Source organism: Oxyura jamaicensis, chromosome 2, assembly GCF_011077185.1.
Source record: "Oxyura jamaicensis isolate SHBP4307 breed ruddy duck chromosome 2, BPBGC_Ojam_1.0, whole genome shotgun sequence".
In the NCBI taxonomy this organism is placed as follows: domain Eukaryota; kingdom Metazoa; phylum Chordata; class Aves; order Anseriformes; family Anatidae; genus Oxyura; species Oxyura jamaicensis.
In genome coordinates, this window is record NC_048894.1 from 118541716 (window position 1) to 118554485 (window position 12770).

The 12770-nt window shown below is 41.9% G+C and overlaps 1 protein-coding gene across 5 annotated transcripts in view; it reads right to left on the reverse strand.

Moving 5' to 3' along the window:
• The window catches only part of LOC118161757 (transmembrane protein 68-like), a 33784-nt gene extending 22707 nt beyond the window's left edge, over positions 1-11077 (reverse strand). For 3 of the 5 annotated variants that reach the window (XR_004748152.1, XM_035317390.1, XM_035317387.1), the window contains exons 1-3: positions 10832-11077; positions 6489-6822; positions 3888-4052 (exon numbers count right to left, since the gene is read on the reverse strand). Coding sequence is in view for 4 of the 5 variants with exons in the window: in XM_035317390.1 (XP_035173281.1) it covers positions 3888-4052; positions 6489-6819 (496 nt within the window). In the remaining variant the exon portion in view is untranslated. Of the gene's footprint in view, positions 1-3887; positions 4053-6488; positions 6823-7863; positions 9377-9623; positions 9976-10831 lie in introns of those variants that run through there. The other 2 variants (XM_035317389.1, XM_035317388.1) reach the window with 2 other exon arrangements.
• Positions 11078-12770: the final 1693 nt, after the last annotated feature.

Sequence of the window (12770 nt, forward strand, 5' to 3'; positions counted from 1 at the left end):
TGCTGTAGCTGTCTCACAGCTTGTTGTATCTGCTTTGTACCGCATGTAACACTAGCGGGCTTCATCTAGTACCATTTGCACAGGTGACTCCTGAATTAGTTTTTCACATTTCGTTTCTCTCAGGTGTTTTGATTCTGGGATTTTAAATAGCTTATTTTTTATTTTTACAAGGTTTTACGTTCCCAAACTCATTAAAGCTCTTTGGAATGCACCTGGGGATGGGAAGCTGCTCATCTTGCAGCTCTTTTCTGTCAGTGAAATCAGGAGAAATAAAAACAGGCATAGCAAAGGTAGAATCACAAAGGAAGATGGACTCCAAGGAAACAGGAGCTGTGAAAATAGCTTTCCTTTCCACAGTAGACATGCAGAAGGAACAGGGATGATAGAATAATACCATATGAGTCTGCCCATTTCATAGATCAGAAAAAAAAAGAAACCAGGAACAGAACATAGGCCATATTTTGTAATAGGGAACACTGGTGAGGTTTCAGGTCTCCACAAAGTTCCTCAGCCGTATTTTCCCCCCTTGACTTTTACTGTAAACCTTATATTCTGAGCTGTATTTCATAGCCTAGTCAGCAAATCATACTTTTCTGCTGTGGGAGTAGAGGTATTAATAGTAATGAAGAACCTGGCAAGTCAGAGCAGCAGCAGGACAGGAATTAATCCAGTGGCCCGGAAGAAACAGCCAGGGTACTCTATACCCAAGGTAAGGCTCATCATAAGAAGCGCTGGGGTAGTACCTGGCTATAGCATGACAACCACCATGAATCTACTTTTTCCATTTTAAATAATAAAAAAAAATATCCTAAACACAAAGACATAACATCAAGGTATGCTAATTTTTCCAAACACCAAGAAATCCAAAGTTGATTTTATTCGACAGTTCAACCTGGACTCTGCCCTTTGCCCTAGCACACTCTTCTATTCTCCACTGTTCAGGAGAAGACTTCATTTTAATTCAGCCTCTGAGAAATCAATATAATCCTGGCTATTACACAGATGAGAATTTAAAGGACCAGGGAGTACCAGAAGGTGTTTTTTTTTCCCCGTGACCAACTTCCAGTATTAAAAAAATAGGGAAAGAAAAGAAAATTAGCCCAAGGATTGCATTCTATGTCTTTCTGCCCCAAAAATACAGGCAAGAGAAGCACATATAGTATTGATTTAGCATAAATTGAGACAAGCAAATAATTTCCCTTTGCATCTACTTGAAAGACAGACGCATTAGGCAATGCTCAACAGGAATTTCCAGGTATCTAAAGGAGTTCTTCTATTAGTTTAAATTCTCTTCCATAGGTTACCAAGCTGTATCTGTCAAGACTTAAGCAGGGAGGGGAAGCTTGTCTGACCCCTTGCAGGCTCATGAATCCCTCAAGGGGCACAGCGATATTCTATAAATATGATCCAGTTAATCACAGTTAATTCAGTACAGAAGTGCCCAGTGTAGAGGAAGCAAAAAGACTGCATATTGTCAGCTGCATACTGGCATGGGTCCAAGATTCAGATTCATGGGACAAGCCATTCCTCACAGCTATTCATAACAGATTCACAAATCATAAAAACACAAGGATCAGTAAATCATCTGATCCAAGTGTGTCTAAAAGCCCACAGCCTTTCTTCCATTTCTCCTAGAGTGAGTCTAGTAACTTTTGGTTAATTAAAACATCTTCTGGAAAGGCATCCAAGTTAATCTGAAGCCTTAATCGAGATCAGGCAGTCTTAGTATTAGGATAAAAGGATGGCCATCTTTCTGGTTTGATTCCCAAGAGAAGCTCCATCTACCTAGGCTGCCACTCATAGATTACTGTACAGGCTTTGAGACACAATCCAGAACAACAGTCTGGGCTCCTTGGACTTCTCTTCCCTGAGCAGCCTTAAATCATTCACATAATCAGTTACCTGGTATGGAAGGGTCATCTAGTCCAACCTCCCACCCAAAGTGGCCCAACTGGGCCAGGCTACTCAGAGCCTCAGCCAGCTGAGTTTTGAGAATCTCCAGGGATGGAGTTTCCCCCGCCACTCTGTACAATCTGTTCATGTGTGTGATCATCCTTATCATAAAATACCTTGCCACATGTCTAACTGGAATTTTCTGTGTTGCAGCTTGTCTGTCACCTATCATCCTACTGCTGTACACCTTTGAGAAGAATCTGTCTCCAACTTCTCTGCACCCCTCCGTTAAGTAATCAAAGACAGCAATATCTCCACCCACCTTTATCTGTTACAGACCAAATAAATCCAGTTCTCTAAGCCTCTCCTCATTGCACACTCCAGCCTCCAGTCATCCACTGAATATGGCTCTAATATGCCAATGTCCTTCTCATAGTGGGGCATCCAAAACTGTACGCAGTACTGCTAGATGTGCTCTCACAAGTGCCAAACCAAGAGAAATAATTTCTTCCCTCAACTACACACATGCTAAAAAAGGCCAGCATGCACTTAATCTTCTATCCTGCCCATGGCAGGCAGTTTGGAATTAGATGATCTTTAAGGTCCCTTCCAATCCAAACCATTCTATGATTCTTTGCTGCAAGGGCACACTGCTGATTCATGTTCACCTTGTCGTCCACTAGAACACTGAAATCCTTCCTGACAAAGCCAATTTATACTCAGTCTCACCTGTACTGTCACATGGGATTATTTCATCAATAATTCATAACTACACATTCAATTTTGTTGAACTTTGTGATGTTTCTGCCAGTCTTTTCCTGTGAAGTTACTCTGAATACCGGCTCTAACCCTTGGAGGGTCAAATGCTCCTCCAGTTCGGTATTGTTCGGTACACTACAACTAATATTTAATTAACAACTGTGCATACTTATTAGATTTGACTCCATATTATACCCGATAAACTACACAATAGATTGCATTAGTCAGATGTATACAAAAAGTTTGATAATCAACCCAAATCTTCGTCTACTGGCAAAAGCAGTTGTAGAGGCAAAGACCTAACATTACCACTTGAAAAGGTTCTGTGTTTAGGGACTAAGGCTGAAATAATTTCATGGCAAAATTAGTTCTCTGATATGAACTGCTTTCAGTAAAAGCATTGCTGATGTTGTATATTAGTACATTACATAACACTCCTATAAATTCACAAGACAAATTATGAGGTTTTTAGTTGAATTGAATTTGGTAAGAGAACTGGATTCTAATGTATTTTGGAAATTCAACTGCCCTTTTCCACCCTTCCAGAAGAAAAAAAAAAAAAAAAAAAAAAAAAAAAAAAAAAAAAAAAAAAAAAAACTAAATCCCCACATAACTAACTTGACTTATTTCAGCATAGTTTTTCCCTAGGCTGTCCAGCCAAAAGTTTGCCCTAAACATACTTTTAATTTTCTATACATTTCACACAAACTTGGACACCTCTACAGCTTTTCTCTGGACAAGATCCTATTTAAAGTCTTCTTGGGGATAGTCTCAACTGCCCACCATACTCAACTGAGTGAGATATACAACGGCATCCTCTATTCTCCCATACTAATTTTAAGGGCACTGCTTCCAATGTATTTCTTAATCAGGTTATACACCACTCTTTCTGCCTATATTGATAAAAGACGAAACACCTCTTTGAAGTATTGGCTATCAATTAATACAAATGTTTCTCCCATTACCTCTTTTTCTTTGTTTCTAAACACTTCAGAGTTGTTAGAGGAGTTGCCCAGCCAGGAGTACAACTCATCCCTGCATGGGCCAGTTGCATAAACTCATTCTTGAATATGCTCTTTACAGAGAACAGCTGTTCTCCAACAGGCATCAACTAAATTTGTCTCAGAGTTTGTGCTGAAAACTGTATGCTTGCACTTCAACTTTCATTATTTACATTGTAAAAAAAAAGTGTCAATAGAGTTTTCAAACCAATCAGTTATAATGAAGCATGTTACCTGGTATTCTAGAGACAAAATGATCAGCTACTACGTAGCAAAATCTCTTCTTTTCTAAAAGAAGTCTAGATATGAAATAGATAATGTCAGCAGGACAAGCTCCATGATAAAACACAAAAAGTGCAGGTCCTTCTGGAATGTTTTCATCACCATGAATCTCGTAACCTGTTAGGAATCAAAGACATAAGGGATGTCAGTGTATGATACAATTCTATCCCAAAGAAACTAACTTGCATCAAGCTGGCAAGCTGAAAGCGGTATCTATTGAGAAGTGTTAGAGCAAAGTGACAGCTAAAATGTCAAGAGGTGACTTGTAGCATTTACTAAGTTGTTTTCACAGGAAATACAAGCTTCATTTAAATCAGAAGATCTACATTTAAAGAAAGACAGAATAACAACAACAAAAACAACAGCCTGGATCTCTTCAACTATTGTATAATTTTACCTTATTTTTTTCCAGTTCGCTGCCTTCAAGGCTGTAGCCCTCTGAATCAATCATTCAAGATAAAACAAAATAAGAATTGGACAGAAGTGTTGAAACACTACCATTTCAAGCTATTAGCTACCTTTCAAAGTCAAGTTCATTGCCACGAGTAGCTGTTTAAGATTTGACATGACAACATCCATTTATGTGGCTCTTTATTCCAGCATGTGAAGCTCATCTTTGTTACTTATCTCAGAGTTATGCTTGCTCTGTTTTTTCCATCACTAAGCACTAAAAGCTGTCTGAGGCTTTACGTGCTCAACTGAAACACGCATGAGCACGTACAAGTTTCATATTGTACTTCTGTTTCTCATTTAGTTAACAGTGAAGAAAATATTCAGTAAGCACAAAATAACAAAATAGACCAGTTTAAAACATATTCAGCTAATACTGAGCAGTTTTGTTAGTGTTTGTTTTTATTTTCTTTTTAACCGTCACTTCTGAAGTTATCAGAAGAATCCCCCATGCCCCTGTTTTTTAAATTTCTGTCTGTACTTTTGGCTCTTCTCCCACTGTTTTACCTTCTACAGCCGTGTAGCTGCAACCTATAGCAAACACACCTACGTATCACCTGTGCCATCACAAGTGGCCACTAACTGAGCTCCCTGCCAGCTGTGCACAACCAGAATGATACCTGTGTCTAACACGTGCACAGGTTAGAGGTATCACACACCGTTTTAGGGTTCTGTTATTTGTTTGGTTTTTGTTGTTGTTTTTTCCCATTGCTGTGAGATTTCAGGAGGAAGAGTTCTTCCTGTGATATATCAATTAACCAAGCAGGGAAAACAAGTATCACAAATTATTTCATTATTTAGTAAGAGAAGTGTTCAGAGAACACGGAAGCAGCTGCCAGGGCAGAAAAAAAGTCACATCAGTAGATGATGGACTGGATAAGAATATTTTCTGTGCAAATAAAAAGTTAGGCTTTTTATAAAAAAGAAGTTACTACAGATGAAAAGCGCCAAGGCCTTAAAAAAATCATTTTCTTATGAAAAAAGTAAATAGCTTTTCATTATGAAGTGAGCATTTTAAGCTCTTTGATTTTGCTGTTGATTTTGATCTAGTGTACTTTCACAGATTTGAAAGTTACATCTTAGTCTTACAAAGCCCATCTGATACAGCCGCTGCACCATCTGGCTATCAATGCCTTGAAAACCCTCTTCCCTTTGACTGGAGAACAAATAGAGATGATTTTCAAGAAGGATTTGTTCTTTATGTAAATTGCTCTTAAACATCTCTTTCTCCTTTAGCTGCATTTAGAGTGAATGGTTCTGAAAGAGGCTTATGATTTCCTTAGAAAGAAAAGCCATATCATTGATTAAGACTGTCTTTATAAAAGATATAATAGTAGAAGGACAAGGAACAGAGCCCTTAGTTTTGACATTCTTCTACTAGAGAAAGTAGTTGTCAAAAATACATAGAAAGAAAATATAAAACGTGGGGTTCTGTAATGCTTTTGGGCTCTGAAGTCAAATTAAATTAGCAACTAATACGTGAACCAACACTGATGGTTCCTTTTAGCCACTGTTTGGCATTATGTCGGTTACTTGTAATTAAACTACGCAAATATGTGCGGAAATATTAGCTATTAGGTCATAACAGTATTAGCTATTAGGTTATAACTGTCATTTAGCTTCCAGTGTTCATATATTCACTCTGAAAGAACAGAAAGAAGGTTTTTGGGTTTTTATTGCTTGCTAAAAAGTTCATGGGACGTGGCAAATTAATTTGATTTTTAACATAGCTATAATTTCAAGTCCTCCTGGAATGAGGAAAATCCAGTAGTTATTAAAAAGTAAAAAAAAAAAAAAAAAAAAAAACTATTTTAAAAATAGCATATATTCAGCTAGATGAGAGATCTCAAGGTAGCAGCAAAGGAATAAAAGTGCAAGACTGAAAACGTTACATCCGAAAGAGTCTCAATTACTTTTTCTCCCAGCTCCGAAATTATTGAAGTACAAATGGCAGTCGTTGATAAACTAGGGGGAAAAAAAATGGCCTGAATTTCAAATTTCATTGAACAGCAACAACAATCAGATGTACATTGATAATCCACAAAGGTAAAGCCAGGAATAAGAGCTTCGGCACTTTTTAATGAAAAGTCAGATCTTGCTTACCATGCCATATTCTTCCATGTCCATCCCATATGGTTGTCAACATTTTTCTTGCACCATCCCAAACGTTACCTGAATTATCTCCACTTGATTTCCTCTTCCTTTTATGAAGATGAAGAAGGATAACAGCACTGTAGATAAAGGTGAGGAAGAAAATTCCTGGAAATATAAAAGCTATTGCAAGTGGAAGAAGCAACCATGAAAGGTAGACTGTATAACCCAGATAATCTTCAAGATGCTCCACACCAGTCCATTCTCCCAGTAAGTGAGCCACACAGGTTAAGTAGGACAGCGATATTGGTCCTGCAGTACAGGATTCATTTCCACCTATCATCCTCTGTTTAATTAAAAAAAAAAAAAAAAAGAAAAAATGCAGATGAATAAAGCCTTAAAAGACAGCCATAAACCTGCATATACTGCAGAATCATACAAAATACTGATGCATTTTATTTGTATACCATGTACCACACAAGCCAGTAGGCCACATTAGAAACAGAACGGTTCAACCATTACTTGATTATTTTCAGTCATTTTTGTGTAGCGGATATGCTGACAGTTCTAATCTGAGAAAGACAGAATGGTTGTTTCATCTCAAGCTATTTTCTCTCAGTAACAACTGCTCATCTTATAGAGATCCAGGACATCTATTTAATTTCCAGTTCTCAGAAAGCTGCACCAATTAGTTGATTAGTATAATTTATTGTCGTACATAAAATGCAGTACACTCAAAACTTTGTCCCAAGCATTCACTCCAGCAGAAAACAGTACAATCTCAAATTCAGTGCTATAAAAACCCTACCAAATGCTTCCACTAACCATGAACATACAACAACTCAGTAAGGAGACAGCCTCAAATAAGCAAGTCTTGCTCATGTAGAGACTTTTAACTGCATCTGGAAACTTAGAGATCATGAAATGCAAGTCCCAGAAGACAACACAGAGACATTCCACAAAGGAGGAGAAAAAGATCACAAAAAGTCCTCAAAAAACTTTAATTGCTCAGGATTTACTGTGTCTATGCATATGAACCTTCTTCCATGCCAGTTCCTAAGAAGTTTTGGTGTTACTTTTCCCTGGGCTGATATTTCACGTTTTCTGTAGTTCTGGAGTAACACTTTTTTTCCTCTGATAGGTAGGGTTTAGGGGAAAAATTGCTATTCACTTCATCTTACAAACCTGAGACAATCTGTATGCTGGGATATCTTAGCTAGAGTTCTAGAACAAGAGAAATACCTTTGGAAAAAAATTCCTAGTCTAGAAAAGCTTTGGTCAAGCATTTACAATGCAGACTTACAGAGGGAAATGGATGGATTTTAATTAAAACCAATAAATTCTGAAATAATCTGAGGGTTTTTTTTGTTATTAAAATATGACTTACAACATTTTACTGCAGAGTTCCTACACGGAGAGACATGTATCCATCACTCCTTTACTCTTGCTCTGTATCGCAAGCAACAACAGACTGAAATTCAGAAGATAATTTTGCTAATGCTATCAGAATCCCAATTACAGCAAATACTAAGAAACAGATCAGTTTCACTCCACGCTTGCTATGAGACACTGAAGCATGCCCCAGAACAGAACTCAGCTCACTTATTTCCCAGTCTCAATTTCTCCTCCCATATTGATATAACAAGGATGTTCCTTTCACTTGTGTTTTGAAATTTGCCTATACCCACATTGCTCCAGGTAACTCCTATTCAAGAGAAGATAGAGGATCTCCTGAGAAGAGCTTTGCTCCCATGATCCATGCCTGTTCCACCAGTCCTGGCTTACAAAATTCTGCTCTTCAGCATGTTCTCGAGGACAATGAGAAGAACAGCTGATTAATATACATATACGCATAAGCACATGGCATTAGTTAAAGGCACTTCACCAATTTCATGAGTGTGCATTTAAGGGGTGGCAGGGAGGATCAGTTTGGACAAAAGGATGGTAAAGAGAGCAAGGGAAAGTTCTTTCTCATTCCAGTTGTCAGAGACTAACTGCAGAACCTGTGAGGCTGCAAACAACCACAGGAAGTCCAAAGAACACAACTTCCGAGACCAAGGAGGATTTAGGAGTAGGATTTCAACATGATGATAGTTACCAGATTGTCATGCCTGGACTTCTCCACTGGTTCCACCTACGAACCAGAGAACAGTATGTGGGCACAAGTTATGGCACAAGAGCTTTTTAAAACTCAGAGGTGGATACAGAACTTCAAAGATTACTGAAAGTTATGCTTTCCCTCCTACTACATTTTTAATTGTTTACGACTTTCTCCAAACACAAAGTCCTCATCAAGTAAACTTTAAGTCCTGTCCACACATGTTGGTCTTGCAAAATATAACTTGGCCTTCTGCATGAAATGTGATTGCATTTGAGGTATTGCAGCTCACTGCAATTTTATAGCTTTGCTTATGTATCTGTGCAGTAACCTGTAACATAAATAAAAATTCTTTGCTGCCAACCACAGAGATAACAGCTGAGGTACTGCCTTCCCTTAGGGACCGTCAATTCTACTCTGAATAATGCTGTTTCCTAATCTTGAAGGGAATCATGGAATATTTTAGAGGGGAAAGAATCACTGGACAGCACTAATACAACCTCTTACACAAAGCAGAGCCAACGAGTTAGACTGGGTTGCTCAAGGCACTGTCCAGTCCCATTTGTAGTATCGTCATGTATGGTGCTCCCACTGCTTCTCTCAGCCCCTAATCAAGTGCTGGACCACCCTCATGGTGAAAATGCTTTTTCTTGATCTAGTTAGAATTTACCTTACTACAGGTGGTTCCTGTTGCTTCCTGTCCCTTGGCTGAGAACTCTAATCCCACCTTCCCTGCAACCACTCGCTAAGAAGAGCAGTAAGATCCCCATTAATCCATCTCATCTTTAAGAAGAACAACACAGCTCCCTGCACCTCCCCATGTTTGCAATGTGCTCCCATCACCTAACAGTGTCGGTGGCACTTGAGCCTCCTCCATGCTGTCAGCACCTTTCTTGTATTGTGGGGCTCTAAACACGTGGATTCATGAGTGATGAAGAGGGAAATAAACGCTTCCCTCATCTAATAGCTATGGCCTTGCCCATGTAGCCCAGCATGCAGACAGCTATCCTCACTCGCGTTCAACTTACCATCCACCAGATAAAGGTCTCCTCCAGCCTGTAAATTTGCTCTCCCTTTAAGAAACGATGGTCCACAGGAATGCTGTTCCCAAGCCTAAATGTGATTTACATTACAGCTGCACCTAACGCCCTACCAAAGGTAAGGGCAGCGGAGAAGACAGACTCTCTCCCCATCACCAAAACAGCACACGCATGCCCTGAGTTGAACAGAGGCCCAACACAGTTCATATGCACTACTAATAGACAGACGTTTCGGTCTGTCCCACTTCAGAGCTGTTTAGCTGATGACTGCCCAGCACCGGTAAAATTACAAATTAAGTATCCTGCCTTCCTGAAGCACCAGTGACACCGCTCTGATCGGGACCTCCTTCAAGTGAAGGAGGAGAGACTGCCCTGTCCTCCCTGCCAGAGGTGGGCTGACGGCTGTCAAACCCAAACCTAAAAACTGCAGCACTACCAAGTCCCAGCCTTAGCCAGCTCTGCAGCAGAATCCCTCCGTACCATGAACGTACCCTTAAAAGACTTATTTTAGCTGGCATCTCTATCGCGTTTCCTGACACAGAGCTTGAGCCTAATGCTTATAACTTCAATACTAGCTTCCTAATGGAGCAACCGATCTGGACTTTCATTAGATGATAGCGATACAACTTCTCATTTGACTAACGACTTTGCACATGGACTTACACCGAAGGCTTTGCACTGATGGAGACTGGAAACAAGGCTAACATTTCTAGCATATGGCCCAGACGAGTCCTTAAATGAACTATAACTGTGCTCCTCAGCAGACACTGGGCTACGGTGGCTCCCGGTGCCACGAGAAGCAGAGCACCAGCACGCTGCAGTTTCACCACATGCGTGAAAAGTCCAAGTGGGACCTCCAGAAGGCATCCCAGTGCCCCAAAACTGGGAAGTGTCTGCAAAACAGCAGCTACCACACGCCCCAGCCTGCAGAAACACGCCGCCTTCTCCTGCGCCGGGCAGACACCGGAGGTATTTTCACCGATATTAGCAAAGCTACCACCAAAACTAACGAAAACAAGACGGCTTCAGAGCCCAGTAACGCTGCCAACAGCATCTAAGGGGGAGGACCCTGTAGCTCGGACGCTGCCCTGGTGCCGTTCCGCAGCACGAAGCGCCCTGCGGAGCGCAGCCGGAGCCGCGGCCCCTCGGGCAGCCCCGGCCCCACGCTCCCCAGTTACAAACCCGCGGTAACGAGCCCGGTGCCGGTCCCCGCTCACCTTCCCCTGTTGGCCGGGGCTCCGGCTGCAGCCCCTCGCCCCTCCCGGGGCCTGCTTTTATTCCTTCGCCCACCGCCCCCGCGGAGGCCGGGTGCCCGCGGGGCGGCGGGGCTCGGGCGGCTCCCCGCGGGGCGGAGGGAACGAGGGCGGCAGCGTGAGGGGAGGAGGAGGAGATGAAGGAGGAGAAGGGATGGACGGAGCCGCTCGGAACCCCGCGCCGCCGGGGCCGCGGGAGCCGCCCGGACGCCTGCCTGCACCGCACCGCGCCGCCCGCTGCTTCCGTGGCGGGGGCGGCCGCCAGGGGGAGCCGCCGCCATTGGCGCCGCCGCCCGCCCGGCTCTGCTCCGCGCCCTGCTGCGGGGCTCCCGGAGCCCGGGGAGCGGCGGCGGCGGCCGGGCGGGCGTAGCGGGGATCTGGGTCGGTGTGGAGAAGGGGCAGGGCTCGGCGTCTTCGCTGTCCTCTTAACCGGGCGGCCAACTGTGCAGCGGGTTGCCTTCATTACACTGCCGGGCCGTGGTTTGTGTGAGGGCTTTGGGGGAAGATTTTTCTCTTTTTTTTTTCAACCGGTAGGTCTGTGAAGGCACGTTCATAGAACCATACATTCAGTAAGGTTGGAAAACAGCCCCTAGATCATCTGGTCCAACCACCCCCTACCAGCAATGTCACCCACTAAACCATGTCCCCAAGCACCACGTCCAGCCTTGCCTTGAACACCCCCAGGGACAGTGATGCCACCACCTCCCTGGGCAACCCGTCCCAATCCCTGACTGCTCTTTCTGAGAAGAAATGTCTCCTCATTTCCAGCCTGAACCTCCCCTGGTGCAACTTGAGGCCATTCCCTCCAGTCCTATCACTAATTATCTGTGAGAAGAGGCTGACCCCCAGCTCCCCTCAGCTTCCTTTCAGGTAGCTGTAGAGAGCAGTAAGGTCTGCCCTGAGCCTCCTCCCAACGCTTGCTGACACTGCACACTTGGCAACTTCTCCAAAAGCTCTCTATTGACCAGAACTCATGCTTCCCACCTTCCCTGTTCCCCTGTTTTCCATTTAAAACTGTAACGTGTTTAAGTTTAAAACTGCATATGCCTACACAACTGCAAATATTTGTGCTTAGACTTTTAAAAATACAGAGGTCTCTTTCCAGCGACATTTGAAATAGTCAGGAAGTTCAAACCTGGATTAGATTCGGACTGAGTATGGCGAACGCTGACAAATTTGTAACATCCTTATTCCCCAGTTTGACAACTGTAAGTAAAAAGATTTAACTTTTATTCAGTTTGATTAGGGCAAGAGAAGGCAATACAATATGCAAATCACATTATCTAAACAATGTCTGGTATCTGTTTGTTTTTTACAGTGTTTGGTCTTTTTGACATGTTTTGCATACAACTCAAATACTTGTTCTCTAATTATTTCCATAAACCAAAACTTCTTTGCCTCAAATCTTTTTAGCCAGAGATCAGGAATGTTTAGAAAATGTTGGTATTCCTACCAGAGAATAAAGTGAAGTTGCTATATTGAGGGATTTTTTAAGGATTGTACTGGGGAAGGATTTTTTTATTTTTATTTTTTTGTGGGGAGGGGTTTGGTATAGGAAAGGGAGAAATAGTAATATATTCCATTATAGAAACAACTCTAGAAGAACCTTATGAATACAATAGACTTCATTTTTGGAAGTTAAAACAAACAAAAAACAAACAAAAAAAACAAGCAACCAACCAAACAACAACAACAACAAAACTGGGATTCATTGGAAATAATGTTAGGGTTGTGCAGATGTTATGTATTTGATAAAATTGGGGTGGGGACCTCATTCGCATGCAGACTATATTCAGTGTATGTCTGCTAATATGCCTGGACATGAGTCCAAACCATACAGTCCAGAGTAATTCTGCCTTTCAGCATGGCTTAAGTCATGCTGCTTTAGTTCTCATACTCTGCT